The 23734-nt window shown below is 37.7% G+C and overlaps 1 protein-coding gene across 3 annotated transcripts in view; it reads right to left on the bottom strand.

Moving 5' to 3' along the window:
* Positions 1-23734, bottom strand: part of SKAP2 (src kinase associated phosphoprotein 2) — a 153374-nt gene that overhangs the window by 41072 nt on the left and 88568 nt on the right. For all 3 annotated transcript variants that reach the window (XM_066239641.1, XM_066239640.1, XM_066239639.1), the window contains exons 7-9: positions 13109-13233; positions 12177-12240; positions 11688-11825 (exon numbers count right to left, since the gene is read on the bottom strand). In XM_066239641.1, the coding sequence (XP_066095738.1) occupies positions 11688-11825; positions 12177-12240; positions 13109-13233 (327 nt within the window). The remainder of the gene's footprint in view (positions 1-11687; positions 11826-12176; positions 12241-13108; positions 13234-23734) is intronic.

A 23734-nucleotide genomic window follows, 5' to 3' on the forward strand; every position in this document is an offset into this window, starting at 1 on the left:
CTCAAGCACATGCACACACACACACACACACACACAGAAAGTGGGGAAGCACTGAGAAGCTCTTACACTGATCCAGGTGAGACAACATCAAAGCCTGTGGGTGTGGAGAGCAGGAGTGCTTCTAGAGGCAGAATCGTCAACAACAGGCAGCTGATTGGACCGGAAGGTGAGACTCAAAGAAGGAGTCAAGGGTAGTTGAAGTTTTGCTTTATTTTTAAAGCACGCATGATGATAGATGTTGTGAATAGAAACAGAAAAGTAAGGAGGAAGAGCAGTGTGAGTGAGGAGGATGGTAAATTTGATCTTAAGTACAAGTTTGCCACGATGGTCAAAAGTCACCTGGATTGTGAGGCCAAAGCTCAGGGGAGAAGCCCAGTGTGAAGACATTGACATACTATCCTTTCTGGTGTCTTTTGTACACGTGTGGCCAGTAAATCCTTACTTGATAGCTAAGGACAAAGTGATTCTTACCACATTTCTGTTGAATTATTAGCTAAGAGCCTGACCTCCAGAGTCAGAATGCCCAGGTTCACATCCCAACTCCACGACTTCCTAGCTTGTGACTCTACACAAGTTACCAAACCTTTCTGTGCCTTGGTTTCCTTACCGGTAAAATGGAGAAAGTAATAGTACTTAAGCCATGAAACGTGTGCCTATTAAATGAGATAATACCTAGGAAAGTGCCTACCTGGCACATATGAAGTATTAACCATTAATGTTGTAATTATCATTGTATTATCTTTTAAATTCTTTTGATGAATTAGCTATTCAGTGAAGATGTTTTATGTTATCACGTTGCTCTAACCATGGGCATGCACATGTAGTCATATCTGAAGGTATAAAGTGGCCCTGGGAGAGAGAGTAAAGAAAGAAAGAGCTCTTCAAATACAATTTTCTCATCACACAGGGCCATTAAACAGCATTTGATGTCTATGGGCAACCCCACATAATTAAACATGTCAGTATCACTTTAGTAATTCAGCACACATTTTTCAGGTGTCATGTACACACATAAGACTGCATTAAAGACCAACTTTGTCCTACAAAGGCCCTGTTTGACCTGCTTTTACCTGTCTCTCCAACTTACTCTAACCTCTCTCTGCTTGGCTTCCAGTGGTTCTCTGTTCTGATCCCTGAACACCCCAGCATCCTCCTGCCTCAGGGCCTTCACAGCACCTGGGGTCCTTGGTGCCTAGAAGGCACTTCATTTGCTCTGTGGCATTTGCCAGTTTTACCCAAGAGATTTCAGTTTAAAGCACCTCATCCTTGACCATAGACTATAAGATATGTGTTCCTTTCACATCATCCTCTTATCTCTGTGGCACTTACTATAACCTGTAATTATCTTTACTGAGACCACCAGGTCTGCCTTTTTCATGCCTAAAGCCCCCATAGCTGTCATGTAATAAACTTTCAGTAAGCATTTGTTGAATCAATTAATTAAGTGCATAAGAAGAATGAATGATGAGAAGATAAGAAAAGACAAAGTAGAAAATAAAAGCTTCACTATTAAAGAAATAAAGGATGAGTAGGAAAACCACTTGAAACAATCAGCCAGAATCAGGAAATGAGAAAACCTAAAACAGTGCCAAGGGCCTTATGTGTAAATATCATCTGAAACAAGAAAACAAAGTGCGAAAGGCCAAAGGAGCAGACAGTGTCAAGAAGGAAGGGGTGGCCAGGAAAATAAGATTTCTGGAGATGACTTTGAGGACAAGGACCGATGACGGGGGGAGGACTGGTGACTTTGAGGAAGCTGTTTAAGTTAAGAGATAAGGAAGAAAAACCCAAGTGCCAGGGATGAAGAAGGGAGCAGGTGAGAGGCACAGTGGAGGCAGAGTTGAACCGCGTGAGCTCGCTAGAACTTAATGCAAAGAGAAACAAAATTAGCTGTAGGGTTATAGAAAGGCCCAGACAAGGAGGCAGGAGATCTGGGATCTGGTTCCAAGTAGAGCTCGAAAATTCAATTCTTTATCTGAATCTCCTTGTTCACCTATGAGAAAAACATTCTGCCCCGTGTCAACTCCTGTAACAAGGAACAAAGGGACTGATGGATAAGTAGATAGAAGGCGCTGTTATTTCTTAGTATGAGTTCTAAACAAGGTCTAATAAGGAGGAACAAATCTATAGAAGAACGTCTTAATTGAAACAAAATCAAGGGAAAATATCACTTACGCTTAATTAAGTCACACTGAGCACCCCCACCCCTTATTGAAGGCTTTGTACTTATTCAACTGTAGCACTTGCTGAGGCCAGATATGAAGAGTGCTTATATTCATCACTGACATTTTGTTGAACTTGTCCATTCTTATTAATCATTGCTTTAAAGTAAGCAGCTGAGTACTCTTAGGAAGTTGATACTCCCAGCTGACCTATCTGCAAAATAGTGGAGCCTGATGCTCCCCTGCTGCAGTCTGTCTCTGTAGAAGTGTGTGTTCAGGGAAGGTGAGCGTGTGTGTGTGCGCGCGCCTTGGAAGCTACAGAAGCAAATACAGTTTTTTGTGAAGCTACTACAAACGTTATCATATTCTGTCTTCTGAAACATGGAGGAGTTACAAACAAAAGCAGGCTCTGATCTGTTTATATTCTACATGGGAGGCAAATCAGCTCTATGGAATGAAGACTCCAGTTCAAAAGACTGATACACAGGTGATTAGAAGCAAAGCCTTGAAACTAATTGTTGAGATTTCTCGGTGCTAAAAGATAAAGTACTCAGTTATGTACAGATACAAAAGCTACAGTGTGAATAACTGACATTCTGGCAGAGTTTTAGGATTCTTCATCGAAGGTTCATAGAAAAACATTAATAGCTCAGGCGCATTAGTATAATTCTTCTTCTTGCTTTATAAATGTTAGCATTTTAGTCTGATTAGAGTCCTTGACATTTGCTTACCTTTTGGTTGAGAATTTTTAATATGTATTCTAATGGTAACCCCAGAAATGTATACATAAATATCTGAGTCCAAAAATGTAGAATTTGATAGCTAAACCAAACAATCAATAATTTCTAGTGAAATTCTATTTGGTTCTTAAAAGAAATCTGATCTTCTTTTCATGGAGTCCTTTTCTCTTATTAAAGTTTCTATTCCTTCTTTTGTCTCTTTAATAATTTTAAACACGTTAATTTTACAGTCTTTTTTGGGATTGTTCCCTCATCTCCCGTTCTTTAGGGAGGAATTCTCTCATTTGTCTTACTCACCACCCTGTCTCTCTAAATACTGGTAAAGCGCCACGCCACAAGTTTTTATCTGTACTCTTTTCATTGTCTTTCAGAAATACATGTATTGTAATTTCTACTGTGATTTCCTCTTTTAACTCATGGCGCTTTAGAAATGTATTTTTCAGCCTCCAAACAGAGGCACTTTGGTATTTTGAACTATCTTCTTAGTGTTGGTTTCTAATTAAATTTTATTGTAGTTAAAGAACACCGTCTGTATGATACTACAGAGTCATTAAAATTTACTGAGATTTCAATTGTGAACTTAGTATCCCCAATTTCCACGAATATTCTATGTGTACTGAAAAGACCATACATGTTTTTCATCTTTCTAGATAAATTAAATGAAGTTCTTTAAACTTTTTTTTTTGTTTAAATCTTCCATATACTTACTAATTTTTTGTCTCCTTTATCTACCAGTTTCTAAAACCAATACATTAACATCTCCCACTATGACTGAGGATTTGTCCAATTTGTCTTACAAGTTTTTGCTTTATAGATTTCAAGGTTATGTAGTTAGAGGCAGTTACTATGATTATGTAGTATCATTCTATAGTCCTATTACTGCTTTATGCCTTAACTCTGTATTGTCTGATGATAAAACAGTTGTTACACTCACTTTCTTTGGATAGGACTGCCTGGTGTATTTATTTCCATTCCCTTATTTTGAACATTTCTATGTGATTTTTGTTTCAGGTGTATCATCTCTAAGAAAAACATTGCTAGATTTAAAAAAAAAACCTCAATGTGGCAATTTTTGTCTTTTTACAGATGAATTTAATCAAGTTACATTTATTGTAATTACATTTGTAATTACTTTTGTAACAAGGCTTATTTTTACCATACTTTCTCTTTGTTCCTTTTTTCTGCCTTCTTTTGATTTAACTTTCTTTTATGTGTTCATCTTTCATTTCCCCTCTGCTGCTTTGGGAATCGCCATTTAGTTAGTATGTAACTTTAAAATGTTAACATGCATTTCCAACAAAGACTAAAGCTACTCAGTGTTTCTCGCCTGAGCAAGGCAACACTTGGCCCACTCTCACAACCCCACATCTCTATCTTGCCCCAGCTAATTTTTAAATCATTAGATACATTTAGTTTTATCTCTTTTTAAATTAAAAAAATTATTTAAAATAGGCTTTGGTTTGATCCCTTCACCTTTTTCACCCAGTCCTCCAACGCCCTCCCCTCTGACAGCATCCATCTGTTCTCTATGAGTCTGTTTCTATTTTGTTTGTTAGTTTATTTTGTTCATTAGATTCCACATATGAGTGAAATCATGTGAGGTCTGTCTTTCTCTGACTGGCTTATTTCACTTAGCGTAATGCTCTCCAGTTCATCCACGCTGTAACAAAAGGCAAGATTTTCTTATTTTTATGGCCTACTTGTATTCCATTCTGTAAATGTACCACTGTTTTTTTTCTCCGCTCATTTACTGAAGGAATTAAGCAACAAAAACAAAAGTCATAGACACAGACAACAATATAGCGATTACCAGACGGAAAGGGGATTGGGGTGAGTTAGAAAGGGTAAAGGGATGAATGATGATGAAAGGAGACTTGACTTCAAGTAGCAAACACACAATAAAACACACAGATGAAGTATTCAATAATTGTACACCTGAAACCTATATAATTGTGTTCACCAATGTCACCCCAATAAATTCAATTAAAATATAAGCTCTGGTTCAATTAAAATAATCAATAACGTTACTGACATACTTTACTTATATTCACTATTTTTCTTTTATTCTCTGTTTTGCCTCTGTGTTCAGTTTTCTTCTGGCTAAAGTACATACATGGACAAGGGCTGGGACTCAAAGCTCTCAACCACTGTACTCTACTTGTCACAGATATACAGAAGGGTATTCTGTACACAGGGGCTGGGTGGAGCCAGCATGTAAGAGGCAGGAGGAGAGAAGGGGAGGCGGAAGATGGCTAGAGAGAAGGTGTCACAATAGTTTTGTCATGACAGCTTTGACACAAGTTTAGTTTTGATACTATCTGCTAGAAGACAGGATTCCTAAATCAGAAAAGCGAAAAAAATAAACTCATGACATGATCAGAGTAAAGTATATAAGATATACATAAACATGGGATTAAGTGTGTATAAGTAAGTCAAGGTTTGGGCAGAAAGGGTAGAGGTAGGGGCACCTTTGAAACCCGTGTAAGAATGGCAGAGGGATCTCTACGTACAGTGCCCGGCACAAAACAGGTGCTCAGGATGATGTATAGGATGCAGGAAATGAAAGTAAGTAAGAGAAAAGGGTGGAAATGGAAAATAGGAAGGAGAGAAATAGAGGAAAGGGAAGTGGATGCAGACAATAAGAATAAGAAGAAAAGGAAAGGAAAGGAAAGGAAATCAAAGAAAGGGCAGAAGAGAGTAAATGAAGAAGGGGGTCTCATAAAAAATTTATATGTATTTGCATATTTGTAAATAGGCAAAAATAAAAGACAAAAAGATTCATATCAAACTGTTACCAATGTTTACTTAGGGTAGAGGGTGAATAAATTCCTTTAATTTTATGTACATCAGCAATATTTAAGGTTTTTCCAATGAGCATGTATTATTTGTAAATTAGGATTTTAAAGTGAAGACTTAGCGAGAGCAGAAAGGGAATGAACAGAGAGTACTACAGCGCCACCTGATGGGGCCTGTGCAGTACACCCGTGAGCCCGTCTGCACTGAGCCCCTCGGGGGCTGCCTCGGTGACTCCCTGCCAACCTCCAGGGGCAGAGACTATTTTTCTTGCCCTCTGCCCAGTAATACCTTCAAAATCCAGTCCCAAGAAGGGAGGGAATTCCCATAAGAGGGCTTCCTCTCCTCTTAAAGTTACTCATCACATTGCAGGTGGCCCTAGGATCGCTTAGCCCCACGTTCTCCCGGCATGCCTGACTCCCTCTACAGAAGATCCAGTCCCTTCGCACAGGGCTTTCCATCGGCCTAGAAGAACAGCCCCATCGGGATACTATAAACCAGTGATAGTCAACCTGGTCCCTACCGCCCACTAGTGGGCGTTCCAGCTTTCATGGTGGGCGGTAGCGGAGCAACCAAAGTATAAATAAAAAGATAGATTTAACTATAGTAAGCTGTTTTAGAAAGATTTATTCTGCCAAACTTAGTGAAAATCCAACATAAAGTACTTGGTAAGTAATTATTATTATATGCTTTAACTTGCTGTAACTCTGTTTTATAAATTTTATAAAGTAAAGTGACTTCCCTACTTTATAAATCACCATTACTGTGGAACCGGTGGGCGGTTAGAAAATGTTACTACTAACAGAGATACAAAAGTGGGCAGTAGGTATAAAAAGGTTGACTACCCCTGCTATAAACCAAGTACTTATACAAGAAAGACACATATTTACAATATCAAAAAAGACTCTTCATCACCTACTGTAGTATGCGAAAACAGAGGAAACACTTCCCTCCTTTTTTTTATCTTTCATGGTTTTATCACTTCTCTAAGATTAATATAACTGTCCCTGAAGGAAACAGTGGCAGACAGGTCCAGTTGGTCCCTTATGGCCTAGAATCATTCTATGTAATCCTAGTTTTATGTATGTAAGAAAACCTATGTTGTGTCCCTAAAAATAAGCTCTTATACAGAGTGTGGATTATGGGTTTTTATAACTCAATAGACACAGATAAAAAGGCGATAAGGCCAAAGCTGTCTGTTACATCCCTGTGCCAGCATTTCGCAACCTCAGCACTACTGACATTTTGGGCCATACAATTCTTTGTCGTGGGGGTTGTTCTGTGTGTTATAGGACGTTTAGCGGCAGTATCTCTGGCCTGTACCCACTAGATGCCTGTAAAACACACACACACACACACACACACACACACACACACACACACACACACACACCAGTTGTGGCAACAAAAATGTCTCCAGGCATTAAATTAGTAAATGTACCCTGAAGGGCCAAAATCGTCTCTGGTTGAGAACCACTGATGTAGGTATCTCCAAGTTGCAAAAATGGATTAGTTTATCCTCCTACCTTTGCATGTACACAGGTATTCTGGGTTTTAATTTATGTTAAATCATCTTTGGTAATGACAAGAATATATTTGTAAGGCTAATGGTAAAGGAGAGCAAAATGACATGACAGGCCCAACTGTATTCCAAAGCCTCATGCCATGTTATGAAATAGGGAAGTTTATAAAGTACACTAAAATCACATTACACTCAACAAAGATAAAAATAAAAACAATGTGTGCAAGGACCCTCACTTTTTCCTTATGTTCTATAACTTCAGATAACGCTCTCACAGAGCTCAGGGCTAAAACCATCCAAAAAATTGACTCTAATCTATACACTGTAGTTATCTACTTGGTAAAAAAAATTTACTATACCATATACTAGGACACAGTCTCACCATGCTTGATAACTTCATAAATCAGTACCGTAGTTTAAGAAAAAAAGAATGCCAGTAGCCAGCCTGGACTAACAAAATTAAAATGCTAAATAATGCGGTTCTGTGAAAGTCAACTGGTACCTTCTCACTGTATTCTAAAGAAGGAATGAGAAATATTCTTCAGTGAAACCAGAACGTACCATCACTTATAATGATAATGATGTTAATACCAGAGATTCCAGGATCCCCAAAATCTCGATATCAATTTGGTAATATGAATGATAATCTTTCAGCAAGAAAAGAAAACTAGCATGTCTTTTGGGGGGCTGCAACCACTTACACGTGAAGTTAGCATTGGTCTCCACGTGCTGGAGAATACTCCAGATTTAGGGACCTAAACAGCGTTCTTTTCTATGTGTGCGGAACTGTTTCACTGAAAAGCGAACCACAGCTGCATCTTCCATTTTCAATACAGACAGCTGGACCGGACAAATTTAAAATGAAGTTAAATGACCAAAGGATAAAAACATCCTTTTCTGGCTCAGAATAGTGCAATCTGTCATTAAATTTCTAGAAAGGAGTGAATGAACACTTTTAAAAACCAGGTTAATGGAACTGGAGATTTGTCTTCCTGTGTTATGCTGCCCTCTCCTCTCCTCTGGTCCACTCACCAGAAGCACTTCAAACGCAGGTCCCCTGAAAGCTACAGACTCAATAGGTTAATGGGTGGCTGCCATTCCTGTTACTGGGCTGATTCTGTTCAGCCTCTATCTAGAAAAATCCTTCGGTTGTTGCTGCTTCTGCATAATTTCCTGACATTAAAGAAAAATTAAAAAAAAAAAAGCAAGTGACATGGTAACTGGAAAAGATGAGCAGGCTGGGTTGATTTCTGTGGCGATTTCCCAAGTACTGTATTTCTCTTTCCAAGATTCAACATCAAATAAAAATGTTCCTCTGCATTTCTAGTGGAAAAGTGAGCAGTAACTTCTGAAATCTGTGCTAAGCCAAGTGAACTCATCACTGTGTTATGAAGCAGTTCAACACACTCTGATCTATACTGTAGGTCTGCAGACACAAACATGCCGTGGTAACATCACTATGTAAACCAACCTGACTTGGTCTATGCTAATAGGTTCCATGACAGGAAAGGTGTCAAAGCATGAGGGTAGCTGAAGAAAAGCCAAATACTTCTAATATTCCCCAGAAATAGTGCTCTCTCGACTCTTCTGCACATATGTATAAATCCCCTAAATGCAAAGAAATTTTACAGATTTATTCTTACTCTTTTATGAAGTTAGTTAAAAATTAATGAACAAGAAATTAAAGAGAAGCCACTGTAATAAAGTTAGAATGTTCTAACTGAAAAACAATTACAATGAAACTACTTATACTCCCATAGAATTATAAATGTTTTTCAAGGGATATTTTGCAATACTATTTTTTTAAACAATGTTTTCTTCTTCTTACTCTTGAGACTTAAACACTGCAGGTTTATTTTACATTAAAAAATACATTTATTAGCATAAGAGCTTTCCGTTCTTAGAAAAAGAACTCTGTGATTTAAAGCAACATGTTGAATGCTTAGATTTTTCTTCAAACACATTTATATGCTTCATCTTTCAACTAAGAGGATTAGTTTTCAACTATATGTAATTGACAGAAAATTGTGTTGAAATGGTCGTATTTATTAATTCTGGGAACTTAACCAGTCAGATTTCTGAGAAATGCAGTTCTTTGTACAGAACTGGAAAAACACCAACAGTCCGTAAATGTGTTCACTCCTTTTCCACTGTTCCCACTTCCACTCAAAATTCTATTCCTATTTCACCGAAGTGAAAGCAATTAGCTTTATTCTTATCCTGGTAGAGAAATCATTTCTTTCTTTTTTTTTTTTTTAAAAGGAAAAAAGTTACGTTTCTAGGTTTAACTACTTAATCAAACAAAAGCTCTAACTCTAAGAGACAAGTCCAGGGCTCTCATTAAGAAAATTCCCCTCCATAGCAACTGGCTCACACTCGACAAACTTGAACTGTGCAGATGTCGAAGCGGGCCTCAGTTCCACCGGGGAAGAGAGAGCAACTAGACATTCCACAGCTGCCAACACCAGCTTCCTTCCCAGGGGCACAGTTGCAGGCTCTATCAAGCTCAATCACTTTGTACAGCAACTGTGATCCCAGGCAGGGGCCAAGGAATCCCAGAGCAGCTTCAATTTCTTCCAGTACCCCAGCAAGCAGTAAGACTACTTAAAGAGTAACCAGCTATTTCCAACAATCATATGGCCCATGGCCAAAAAAAAGGGGATGAAGAAGAACATCTGTAGTGAGAGAAAATAAAAGATGTTTCATACTTTTTACGATTTCAAGCTACTTAGAGGAGATTTTCTTTGGGTCTTTGTTATAAAAATGACTATAAAAATTTGATCTTTATTCCTCACCGGTATTTTATTTGGGAGGGCGGAGAGAGAATGAGCAAGTTGAAGAAACACAGAACTGTAATGTAAATCATTCATTACAGGGTTTTAAAGGAATGAAATACATATGACAGTAATATATTTAAACGTATTATACTCTTCCATTTTACATCAGTATACATTCTCACAAGCTCTTAAGAATAATTTTAAATGAAAATAAGTGTATTAATTATATGCTGTGACTAAAAGCAAGCAGTCAAAGAACCTTCTTCCCTACTTGAGGACAACTGATGCTATGGCAGAAGCCATTTCCTTGGGGTAAATCAGAAAGGAAGGAGCGATAGCTCATTAAAATAACAGAAATAAACAGATTACTATTCCCCACAAAATTATGCTTTTATACCTCTCATCTTCTTTCTAGGGTAGTAAAAGATAACACGTATTAGATGCATATTTTGAGTAGTTTTTATAATATGCTGAATGTATAATACCATTAACCACTCATTCCTACTTGTTCAAAAAATGATTATACCTCCTCATAGAAGCACTTATAAGAATTTACCAGATACAATAATGAAAACAACTGTGATGTACAATTTATTGTGGACTTGCATTCAAGTATGGTATTAAGAGCTTTAGATAAATTATTAGCTCATCCCTCGCTCCCCATGATATTATTCCCATTTTATAGATGAAGGTGACTTTCATAGTCACTGAGCTAGATGGCACAGCCAGAATTTAAACTTTTTTATTCTAAAGTCCATGTGCTAGCTATAATGCTCTGCTGACTTCATTGAAAATTATATTTATACATTAATTTGAAACATTTAAAATATTTTTGAAATCAATTTTAATTTTCAAATTATGCTGTTAAATTGTTCTATTCTTAGAAAAATAGCCTCTTTAGGTGACAGGTTAAATTTCACTTATACTGTTTATATTCCTTTTTATTCTCTAGTGATTTTTTAGTAGATAGAAAAAGGCTTATTTTAATCTAGAGCAATGCAGTAATCCCCTGACTGTTTTCATATTCTAAGTATCCTAAATCCCAGATGCCTTACTAGTTCAGGTTGACCCTCAAAACTACAAGCAAAAAAAACTAACACAATTAATTATATGTTGTGTAACAGATACTGAGGCATACAAACACTAAACATGCTTGAAAATATAGAAAAAAAACATTCATATTGATAAAATAGTAAATAGGAAAACTCCAAGCCTCACAAGGCCTTTGTTTATAGTCACACCATCTTCCTCCGAGACAATGCCATACACCACAGCGAGGATGAGCGAAAGAGGCAGAAGTTGTTGACATATGGGGTGGGCATAGAACTTCTGGTTAATGGAAGTTCCAAGATGTATAAATAAAAAATGATGGGTGAGTTGGTGGAAAAAACCGTAAGGCAAGTCAATTTTTTAATTAAAAAATTATGTAGCATAAACAATGCTAATGAGCCAAAAGTCCCATGAGATTAGGACTGTATCTGCTTCATTTTAACATTCCGTTCACTTTTCATAAGTGTACATCCACTGGCTTGAAATATCTCAAGCAGAACTCTTTTCATAAAATAGAATTTTGAAGATTTCCTTTGTCCTTGTTCTTAACAGCTCACCATTTTCTACTTACGTTGTCAACGTGATACCGTTAAAAAGAAAAAAGGTCTCCGAATCCTGGAATGAGTCACCAGATCATAACTACCTGGAAGTTCTTCGTAAATTTCCTCATCGATTGGGTGGCTGCTGGCTGGAGAACCACTGGCTGGTAGCGGGTGATCCACATCATCATATACCTCTCCTCTCTCATCCTCCTCCTCGGGAATGACGTCAGACCCCAAATCTGCAACACGTTTCAGCAAGCGGTAAATATCTTTCAAATGCAAAAGAGATTTTCAAAAACCTAGTTTCTGAATTAATACAGGCCCATAAAGTCCCACTATCATGATATGTTATATCTGTAACCTAAAACATTTTTTAAAAATTGACAGTTGTATAATATGTGAATTTCAAAGTTGCCAATTGGAACTTACAGAATAGTTTTATAAATCTGAAGTAACTGGTCTGTATTAATACCAGTCGTGTTTCCCTGCTCATTCTTGCAGAAATTCAATAAGCTTTTAATCCATGAAAATCCAAGTCATTCAGTTAGTATTTGAAGACTGCAATCACTTGTTCAATCAATTGCTCTTACCTTGTAATATAAATTTCAGTTGCTGTACCCATTCTTCAGCATCTTTGGGAGAGGCTGCTGTGAACTAATAAAAAACAAACAATCACAAGAAAAATCACCACAGTAGCAATGAAAGGTATGTCGCATTCTGATCATTTCTTTTGAGACCATTAGTAATTCTTTTCATGTCTAGTACTACTTTTCTTGCAAGGATGCTTCTTATAATGTACAGTTAATTTTGACAAATTTATGTAATTGAAGCAGAGGATGATGGATTTGAAACTCTGATCAGCAGCTGGCAGCTGTGCAGGAAAAAAAGCTGCTTCTCTTCATCAATGTCAAAGACTGAACTGATGAACAAAATTTGCCCTTGACAATTAGAAGACACCCATGAATTTCTTTAGACTGCTGGGTACAGTTTTCTTTAAAATGTTCTTGTCAGATTCCAACACACTATCTGACAACTTAATTAACTGGCTTTCAACTGCAATCTCAGATATTTAAAACTTATTAAACATACATTCCATATTGACGCTCACCGATAGCTCTTGAATTGCAGAGCTGATATATGCCTTTACCTCATTCTCTTCCACAACCCTAAGCAATACAGTAGGCATTACCACTCTGATATTTTTCTTTTGATAATTTTACTCTTTCTGCTATGTAATTCTTTTAAGAAATCACACAGTTCTATTAAAACAGACATAAAATGCAACATGTGAAGTAACTGATAAATTACATATTCGCTTCTTCTCTTTGAAGAAGATAACACTTGAACTAATCTGATTTTCTAAAATGTATTACCTCTTACATGAATGTTCAATGTATAAAAACCAGTATCTTTTTATTATTAACATGTCAGCGAGAATTGTTTCAACAAAAAGTTAATGTCTTTATAAATGAAATCAGAATATTTTATCAACTTAATTTCAAAACAAAATAAAAACTCCAACCTGATAGACACGTTTATCGGGAGCGGAGATTTCAAAACAGCAATCCTTCTTTCCATCCTTCCTGAGAGTGTTATTCATTCTGACATTGTAGCCATCTATTGCGAATTCACCTTTCTGTTGTTTGTCTGTTGAAGATAAAATGAAAGTCAGAATTTCATTTACCATTGTTGAGTACAAATGCCCAATTATCTTTTATTCAGATTTTCTGTGTCAATTCTCTAACAGAGTAGTTTTTGGTCATATTCCTTTCATAATAAATCTTTAAATAATGTTTCTGAATATCACTTTTAATTCCAAAAGTACAGACATATTTGGGATGGTTGGGCTTAAAAAGGATAGATTAGGGAACGGGAGGAAGAGGTCTGCAGACAGTGATCTTATTTGGAAGGATGTATGGAAATAAGACACTGTCATGGTAGAAAAAGTCAAGAATTGCTAGAAAAACTCAGAACTTGCTAGACAAATCTACTACAGATCTACGGTTCTTTCAGATTTAGTAAGCAGGTAAGAAAACCTGACTAGATGAAAACTCACTGGGCTTTATGTACCACTGTCTCTTCTCATCACTACCCTCCCAAGCCTCCTCAATCCCAAAAACCTCTAAAAGGCAATATTTCTTTTTTTAAAATTCCTAAATTGGTATGAATTAAAACTTAAATTTAAAAAGCAAAGGAGAACAAAAAAAAATTATTTAAGAATGTAAGAGAAAAACAAAGTATTTGGATGGAGGGTGGTAAAGCAACCACAGAAGCATTTAGTTACCAAAACCAAACCAAAAATGGTAGGTTTCTTAACCAGTCGGTGAACAATTAAACTAGTAAAGCACACACACCAAATTTAAGTGCTCCCAAAACATTAGTCAATGATCTACTATACCACAAAAGGATTTAATTTTCACTACAAGATATGGAAGTAGTTGGAAGCAAAATGTCAAAGCCATACAGGGCAATTTTGAGAGATTTCCTTAAGCGCCCCAGGAAAAACAGGTTTTCATGGACCAGATGGAGAAGGTAGCTTTCTTGCAGCACAAGGGCTCAACTGCTCCACTCACATGTTCCATCTGATCCAAAGCCTGTGATTCTGACCTCTAATCTGGTCCTAAAATTCTTAGCAATGTAACCAGTGGGGACGGAGATGCATAAGGACTGGGAGTTTGTATCTGGAAATGTAACATCAGCATTACAAAGACTGAAGTTTGGAAGAGCTTCAGGGAGCAGGGATATCTTCCTGTGCTAGATTCACTAGAAATAAGACAACTAATTAGGTTGCCAAATTAGGCAATTCATCCTTAGACTAGCAGATGCACTTTAAACAAAAAAATCCCAGATCTAGGCTACAGGACCATGTATCAGACTTTCTGCTAGAGTCTAAAAGGAATATGTAAGCAAACTCTAGTCAGATGAACCAGAGAGAAACCACTAAACCAATCTAGAAGTAAACAGATTACAGAGACAAGTATCCTTATCCAAGGATAAGAAAAAAAGCAAACACAGGTACTATAAAAATACTATGTAATACAAACCCATAACAGCACTTGAGATGCAGAAGACAGGATAAACTACAAGAAACAGAAATAAATGCTCGACAATTGCTTTACATCCTTTAAAGTAAAAAAAAAAAGAAAAGATTCTGAAAGAGATAAGAGATGGAACAAGGTAATATAAAATAAAAATAGAAATGGAGCTACTAAGAGAGTAGAAAAATACTGTATAAAGAAATGGAAAATGGAACAGCAAAAGTTGAAAATTTTGAACATTGTTGAAAAATCAGATCAGATATATTTTAAAAACTCCCTTTGTAGGTAGGAAAAAAAGATTAAGAGAGAAGAGAGACAAAATGGAATATGATGTATATAGAAGATTGACAAAAATACCAAAGAAAAAAATGTATGTTCTGGAAGAAGAGTAACAAAACAGTGCCAAATCCATGATATAACAGAAGAAACCTCATTCCACCAATGAAAGACTGAAGTCTACAAAACAAAAGGTTTTGTTTAACCAAGTAAAAATAATAAAATAAAACTAAGACTTATTCAGTTGATTGTTGAGTATTAAATAAATAATTGTATAAATATCCAAGTGAGGGTAAGAGAATAGTACCAGAAAGGCTGAAGAAAATAGAGATTTATAACTCTTTCTCAATAGCTTTTGCAAATCCATAACTATAAGGTAGCCATATTTCCAATTAGCCAGTGTGACACAGAAAACTCAAGACACCAAATGGATGAAATATGGCTGTGATAAGACTCTATTCTTCTCCCTTTACAGTGTGTCCGTAAAGTCATAGTGCACTTTTGACCATCACAGAAAAGCACAAAAGACGATAGAAATGTGAAATCTGCACCAAATAAAAGGAAAACCCTCCCAGTTTCTGTAGGATGATGTGGCAGCATGTGCGCATGCACAGATGATGATGTAACACCATGTATATAGCGGAGCAGCCCACAGCCATGCCAGTCAGGATGTGGACAGTACAGACGAAAGTTCAGTGTGTTCTGTGGCTCGCTAAATTTGAATCTGTGACCAAAGTGCAATGTGAATATCAGCGCATTTATAACGAAGCGCCACCACATAGGAATAACATTACTCGGTGGGATAAGCAGTTGAAGGAAACTGGCAGTTTGGTGGAGAAACCCCGTTCTGATAGGCCATCAGTCAGTGACGAGTCTGTAGAGGCTATACAGGATAGCTACCTAAGGAGCCCTAAAAAATCTGTGCGTGAGCCCACATCGAACTGCACTGACTAGGTATGAAACTGGGAGAGTTTTCCTTTTATTTGGTGCAGATTTCACATTTCTGTCATCTTTGTTGCTTTCCTGTGACCGGTCAAAAGTGCACCATGACTTTACGGACACTCTGTATATCCACATCTCTTCTAGACAGAGAAAAAGGAGAAAACCGTAGCAACTGATGGCAATCCATAAAAATTTATATATAGGTTAGTTCTACAGTGCCTTCAGGGATAGTTTCAAGGTGACCTTTTGACTTGAGACAGACTGTTAAAAATAGAAACGTGCCAGTCACAGAGCAATAAGGTCACATAAGTTCATCCACCCAAAACTATAAAAGACTAATAAAATATTTTATTTAAGTGAATTTACCAAATAGCAGAAACTTATTCCTTAAGTGCTAAAACTCGAAAATGTTAGTAATTATAATGAAAACCCTTTGTGAAATATATACTTCCATGACTTCTCAAACAATTCTTTTAAACATAATTGAACATTTTCTAGTATTAATTTGTAGGGAATCACCCATCTAACCTTGAACCCTCTATGACTTGGATTGGGGAACTTTAAAGGCCCTGAGTGAATGTCTCTTGGATACAAACACCAAGAAGCTGTGTGAGTGAGTGACCTCTGTGCAGATACAAAGGAATGCACATGAACGGGCTTTAGAAAATTAGCCTAGACTAGAGGTTCTAAATTGCCCCTTCCTTTGTGCTTATTAGTAAAAGAAAAAGAATGTACTGACCCAAATTAGCCCTTTCTCCATGTCAGCAAAATGGCCATTTGTGGTTCTTTCCCCTTATCGCCTGGCCTCCCTCCCTTGTAATCCTGTTACCTCCGTTCTGCTTCTGATCAATAAACGCTGAGGGAGAAGGAGGTTCAGGAGGTCTTCTTTGCCTCCCTTGGCAGGCCTCCCCCTCTTCCTCTTGACATCAGTTTGTGTCCTGAGAAGTTTTTTTCCATGCGACACTGGTAGTTTCCAGCGGGCTGGAATACTACATTAATTTGAGTATTAGTTTTTATATTATTATAAGACATTGATGTCCTCAATATTTGTGAGGTGTTTGTCCTTCTGTTGAATTTCCCTCAGCTTCTATTTCACACTTTAACCTTGACCATACCACGCTGTTCAAATTTAATGTCTATAGAACTGAAAGCTGCCAGGAGAAACCTAGATAATGAAATCTATTAAATCAGTAACTTAATTTTACACAATTCTAATTCTGTAGGCTCAAGGTAAAAAGCAGTTGGCTCTGACCTCTTACAAAACAAAATGCATGAGGTTAATGATAGCTATTTCCTTCTCTTTTTTCCACTGGCTTGTAGGTTTACAGCTGTGTTCTGAGTTTTTCAAGTGCCAAAAAGACAACTGACATTTACTGAGCTCCTTCTATATGCCAGGAATTTAATGTAGCACATCTTATATATGCACCTAATAATAATTCTCAGAGAGAGAAGGCATTTATTATATCCATAGCATTGATGAGAAAACAAACCTGAAAAGAACCCACTTTTTCCTGGGCACACAGCCAGGACTCTAATGTCAGTCTGATTCCAAAGCCTTGCTTATTCAACTGTCTCACACTATCTCCTAGAAAGGTGTTTCTCAAGGTACATTTCAAGAATCACCTATGTTAGAAGCATCTTGGATGCCTGTTTAAAAAATGCAGAAATGGCTCCCACTCTGCACCTGCTATACAGAAATCTCTGGAGGTGGGTCCAGGAAATCAAATCTTTAGAAAGCATTCGGGTGATTTTGATACACATTAAATGCTTGAAAAATCACTGTTCTAGAACACGTAATTTATGAAGCCTCGGTAGAGAAGATAAACTTGGATTTCCTTCTGCAACTTGGGCCCAGCTTTCTCAGCCTGCATTATGGGCTCCTCTTCACTTGCCTAGCTCTTACACAGCCACGACAGGTTATCCTCTAAATGCTGGTCTTCTCCCACTTTACAGTTTTCGCTGGGCAACCACACCCAATTCTAAGGATTAAATTCCTGTCAATATGCTGGTGACACATAATTCCCATTTTAATCCAGCTTCAGAACTGCACATCCAAATCCTCATCTGCTCACTAGACGCATCTCATCTCTGGCATGTGCTAACGGCACAATGAATATAATATGGACCCCGTGGAGGCCATCTTATCCCCACTCTCCCAACACCTGGGACCTGGCTTTTCTGTCCGCCTTCTCAGTAAGTGGCACCTCTATTAACTGAGCCTCCAAAACAGAAAACTAAACATTATTCTTTATTTCTCCCTTTCTCTAATCAACTGTCCCTGTGTTTTCTCCCCTTACCCCACTACTACCCCCCACAATCCAGTCAGTCCTGTTTTTCTTGCAAATATGCTTACTTTTTCTCTTCTTTACTGGCCCTCAGAAAATATGCTTAAAACATCAACCACTTCCTACCATTTTAAATGCGGTATAAATATAGCAACTAAATAATTCCAAATCATTTAGCATCCCTATAAGTCGTGAGCATCATTTGAGGGTCCCCAGAATCCAAGTATCTTTCCCATCTTAGTCCTGGGACTGCGGGGGGGCGGGCACAGCCAGCTTCCTTCCCACCGCAGACGCTTAGGGGCAGGTCGGTTTTCCCTGCTCCTGATCAGCCAAGCGGATAGTCCAGCCTGGGACCTAAAACTGACTGAGTGACAAAAGAATCAGAGGAGTGCTCAAAATCCATTCTTCGGGCTGTGGCACTCGCCAGTGGGGGCCAGTGCACACTGGCGACACAGGGGCGGCAGCGTGTCCCAGCACGGGGTCTCTGCAGGGCCACGCACGGGGCTGAAGTTCACGCCATCTTCCCTCCCCTAGTCCTGGCCTTTCTGAGCCCGGTTGTCTAACCTTCCCACCAATTCTGTCTGAGAGCCAATATTCTCCCAACAATCTCCTTTCCTGTGTAGTTAGACAGAGGTGGTCTCTGTTGTTTATACCAGCAATGGTAACTGGACACACATGGCTAGCAAAAAGAAAGGTAAGCAATGTGTTCGGAAATTTCCAGTGTCTGCTTCTTATATTTAGGGCCCTTCCTCCTGCTGAATAACTTATGTTATTTCTATACGTTTTAATGTTCATTTAAGTAGCAGGTAAGAGGAAAATATGCACCCTAATACTAATTCCTCCCAATAAACTTTATCAAACTGATTACCAAGTTGTCCTAGGCCCTCAGTTGAAGGCATATGGACATTGTCCCTGTTTATATAGCTCACAGGAATACAGCTGCTGATGCTAATTCAGAAATATACTTCTGGTATTTTGAGTTATACTGTGAGGAAATATCAAATTATTACTGTTTTAAGGGAAAAATACTTTGTACTATGTATATTTTTATTAAGAGCCTCAAAAGTCTCTGAATAATAAACAGGCAATATTTCTGGGTCCAAAGGGAAGCATATTAGTTAGAGTTATAAGTTTGAATTATATGATCTGGTGGAGGAAATTTTAGGAACTTCCCAAACCTTTTTTTTCCTTTAAAATAAAAATCGAGTGGTTTCTATATACACCCCACATTTCCAACCACAGCCATGAACACGATTAAACAGCAGAGTAGCACGAGGTAGCTGTGACTGGAGAACACATACATCACAGGCATTTTTGTAGAAAAGAAATTTAAAGCTCTGTGTCTACTTTTATGACTACACCTATTGTTTCTCTCTACAACTGGAATTCGGATAATAATTCAGATATGACCTATCTGAGGATCGTAACTAGAGCGTTTGCTAAGATAAATGTCACACAGAGGACATCTTCAGATCCTCCCTGCGATCACTAGGGAATAAAGGACAGGGATGCTACTCGTGCAACACGAGCATGGCGCACACATCTCGGACACCCCGCAGCTCCTCCGTGCATGCAGGTGCTGCAATAACCTCTCTGAACCATCAGTCACTCTCTGCTTCAGGAGACATCTTGTCTTCAGTCTGACCTCCTGACAGCTGTCACCATGATCTTTCCAACATCCAACCGGAGTTTCTCATGCCATCCACTTACATTTGATGCTTACAAACATGACCTGTCCCTGAGATAGAAAAGGCCAAACTCCCGACATGTGACAACTTGACCTCACCCCTTCCTGGCTCACAACCCTCACTCACCTACTGTCCCAGTGAGCCAGCTTCTACACATCATACTGTTTTATGGGTCCTCTGTGCCCACTCTTCTGAGCCAATGTATTTACATTATACCACTTTGAATTAATAATGCTTGACATGTCCACTGGTATAGATGTTGCTATATACACAGATAGATACAGCAATATCCATATATCTATATCTATGTAATAGTTATAGCAGTGCAGTTTGATTTAAAATATATCTACCGTCAATCTCTATATGTTTTCAATCTTTATATGAATGTAGATATATTTTAAATCAAACTATGTCCTATTTTATTAGAAAGCAACATGATTTGTAATCATCAGACCCTTCATAAGACTTAGTTTGTACCTGAATATTTCTACCTGTTGATGAAATTCTAATAAATACCAGATGTGTATTTTAACTTCTTTATACTGTTATAAGGTCTCTTAACAATAAGGGCAGAAAATAAAGGCCTTTTATTTAACATGTATAGTGGCAAACTGAAAAGTTAATATTTGCATAGCAAAGGCTCCAGAATCTATAAAATTGCAATAATTCTGATGAAAAGTAGAATTAATTATTCCCTTTTCTTAAAGAATAACAAGGGTATTATCCTTTGTTACACAAAATCATAAAATTTTAAAATATGAGTTCATTTATACATTTTACTCATATTCCTAATACAGCTATAAAAAGCGGATGCCTTGACCCAGGAATTCGCCTCTATCAAATGAATCAGGAACAGAAGGTAAGCTTTTGTGGCTATTATTAAAGTTGTTATTGTAAAACAACAGAGCTTCCAGTTGTACGAACATTCTGTCCTTTAACAATATTTTAAAAAATATTCTAAGAGAACTATGATGCGATTTCAACACCAAAAGACACTTTCTCATTTTCATCCAAATCGAACACATAAAACCTATTTTTCCTATCATTGGTGAGGCTGTGGGGGAAGTGAGAACATACAGAGGTCAATTTCAATGAAAAATTAATGTCCTTGCTAACCTAAATGTTTTACTTTAAATGATCTGCGTTAAGCCCAGTTTTCTAATGACTTTTATTATATGTATACTGCAAAGCTACAGCACTGAAAAGATTACACCCTCCTGATGTAATAACTTGTGATGCATGTTTAGGATGATTTGGTAGGACCAAGGCTACTCGCATTTGCTATGTACTAGATGCTGCTAAATTCTCTTTCATTGGGAAGTGGGGTAGGAGCAGCAAAACCTCTTACTGGGAAGAAAAGAGATGAATACAAACTAACCACTCCCTTGTCAAAAGTGGGAAGAGATAAGGTTCATAATGCTGACTCAAGATCATATGGAGGTCAAAAAGAAAAAGGGAAAAACAAAACAAAATACGGGTTTGGAACGGGTTCCGAAATGAGCCATCACTTCCAGGCAAGTTGAAGGGGAGGGGAATAGCCAACTTGTGGAAAAAGCCTGACTTTGGAGCCAGAGAGGTGGGCCCTGGTCCTCCCCGGCCTCTCAGCAGCCCTGTGAATCCTCCCTGCCTCCGCTAGCTCAGCGTCCTCCCAAGTGGCCCTGTTGACCCAGTCTCTAATCTATCCCGATCCAGCCTTCACAGGACTATTCCAGTTATTTCCTAAACTAGAATGTGGTCATGAGCCCTATGCTTAGTCAGATCCTAACCCACTCCTGTGGCCTCAGGTGCACCTTCCCCACTCACTCTGCTCTGCCTTGATTCCAGCTTTGGGCTCAGCCAGGGCTTTCCGCAACTCAGAAGCTCTGCTGTTCCCCTGCCAGCAACGCCTGCTTCGCCCTTCCTCACCTGACAACCTCCTACTCGTTATTTCAGGTCCAGTGTCCTCTCCACTAGCAAGTATCCCTAAACTCCTCTCGGCAGTTAGCCACCCCTCCTTTGTGATCCAAAGATATTTTCTTTAAAACCCTCACTATACCTGGTTGAAATGATCAGTTTATCCACCCAGCCCCCACCTCCAATCCCACAACTTCCTCCTTCCTCTCACTTAAACTGTGAGCACCTCTAAGGCAGGATTACCTTTGGATTCCCTGTGCCTAGTATCCACCGAGCTGCCGATAATGTGTATCAAATAAAACCCAGTAATAAATGAATGAATGACTACCTTGCTGGCAGTCTCAGCATGCAGGACCAAACAAGTTTGATGAATGGGATTCGAACAAAGGAAGGGGAAGGGGATGGAAGGATGGGTGCAATTTTATGAAGTGATAAAATATGTACTTTCTCTCGATATATTTATTACTTAAGGGCCCCAAATGGCCATGAATAATAAATACAGATAATATTTATGGATACAAAGGTAAGTGCATTATTTACCCTAGAGGCTGGAACTAGTCTTTCTAAGCCATTATTATCTTGGTGAGTCAAAATGTTTTTTGGCACACATAGAATGTTAGAAAATATGAACTATGTATCTGTCAAACAGTAACAAAGTACAGTTTAACCTAGTAAGTGGTATCAACTCCTTTTGTGCCTCCATAATCCATTTATCTAAATCCTACTTCGTTGGAAGATTATAGTTCTCATATATCTAAATAGCTCTTCCCAAAGTTGAGGCAAATGGTTCACACATACAGTAAATAAGACGGTACAAATCAGTTGTCTGATTTTATAAAAGAAAAAAAAATTCATGTGACACATAAATTTTCCTGGAAAGAAAAAGATACAAAGGAAGGAAATTAGGACCATGACAAGCAAATAAAACTGTTTAAAGATAGACTCCCCCCTCCCCACATATACACACACAAAGTTCCTAAAAGTAGAAGAACTGACCAAGAATTTCAAAGGAAGAAGCCACAGAGAAAGAGAACCATTAAAAACAGATCTGAAATCTCCATGGAGACAGGAGGCTTTGTAGTAAGGGATAGGGAAGAGTTTCAGGAACTATAAACCAGATCTTCAAACATCCACGTAAAAAAGAAATGACAGAAGAGAAACTTTTAGAAAGCAGTGGTGGTAGAGGTGGATAAATAAGCACGAGGTAGTTAAAATACACATTACAAAGACCAAAAGGTCTCATCAAATGAGACCAGAAATAGACATTTAACTAATACCTATCCCAAAAAGACCCAAAATTTATTTCATTGGATATTAGCCTTTGAAATAAATATAAACGCTTCTTAGGTTTTTGGAAAACTCTTGCCAATCTTTCACCAAACAGTTAGTATATACCAGTTAGGCCTGGGAATGGAGGAAACAGACATTACTATTCATTAATTCTTAAAGAAATGTAAAATGAGAAACCTAACTGAACCAAAGCCACAAGGTTTTGAAAGCTCGCTCCTCTGGTCTTATAAAATTGAGATGTTTCTTTTCATCTCAATTCCCAGTGCTGTAAAAAACTGTGTTTCTATAATATGATAGTAATGAATGTTAATGACCTATAATAATCATAACTGAACGTGGACTCTAAATTTGGGGACAAAATCACCTACTTACCTTTGGCAGAAGGAAGAAGGCTGCCTGTTCATAGTTATTTATAGTTTATACTTTTTTGATGCCATTTTTACATTTAAACACATTGTAAATAAGTGACAGAATGGAAATAACCAATTAATTCTGAATTTGTTAATTCCATTAGCCAAAAGGCGAGATCAATTTCTAGCATCATTCATGTATTTCAAATTTACCTGAAATACACTCATCATATTGGCCCAATTTTATAATTCAAACCCCTAAAACCTGTAAATAACATAAAATAAAACATAAATTTCCAAATAACACTGATAAGAATTCCATAGGAAAGCTTATATTCAGTGATATTAAACATTTATGATTTTCTCTCCTTACGTGTCCTCTATGG

The sequence above is a fragment of the Saccopteryx bilineata genome, chromosome 7 (genome assembly GCF_036850765.1).
Source record: "Saccopteryx bilineata isolate mSacBil1 chromosome 7, mSacBil1_pri_phased_curated, whole genome shotgun sequence".
Taxonomy (NCBI): domain Eukaryota; kingdom Metazoa; phylum Chordata; class Mammalia; order Chiroptera; family Emballonuridae; genus Saccopteryx; species Saccopteryx bilineata.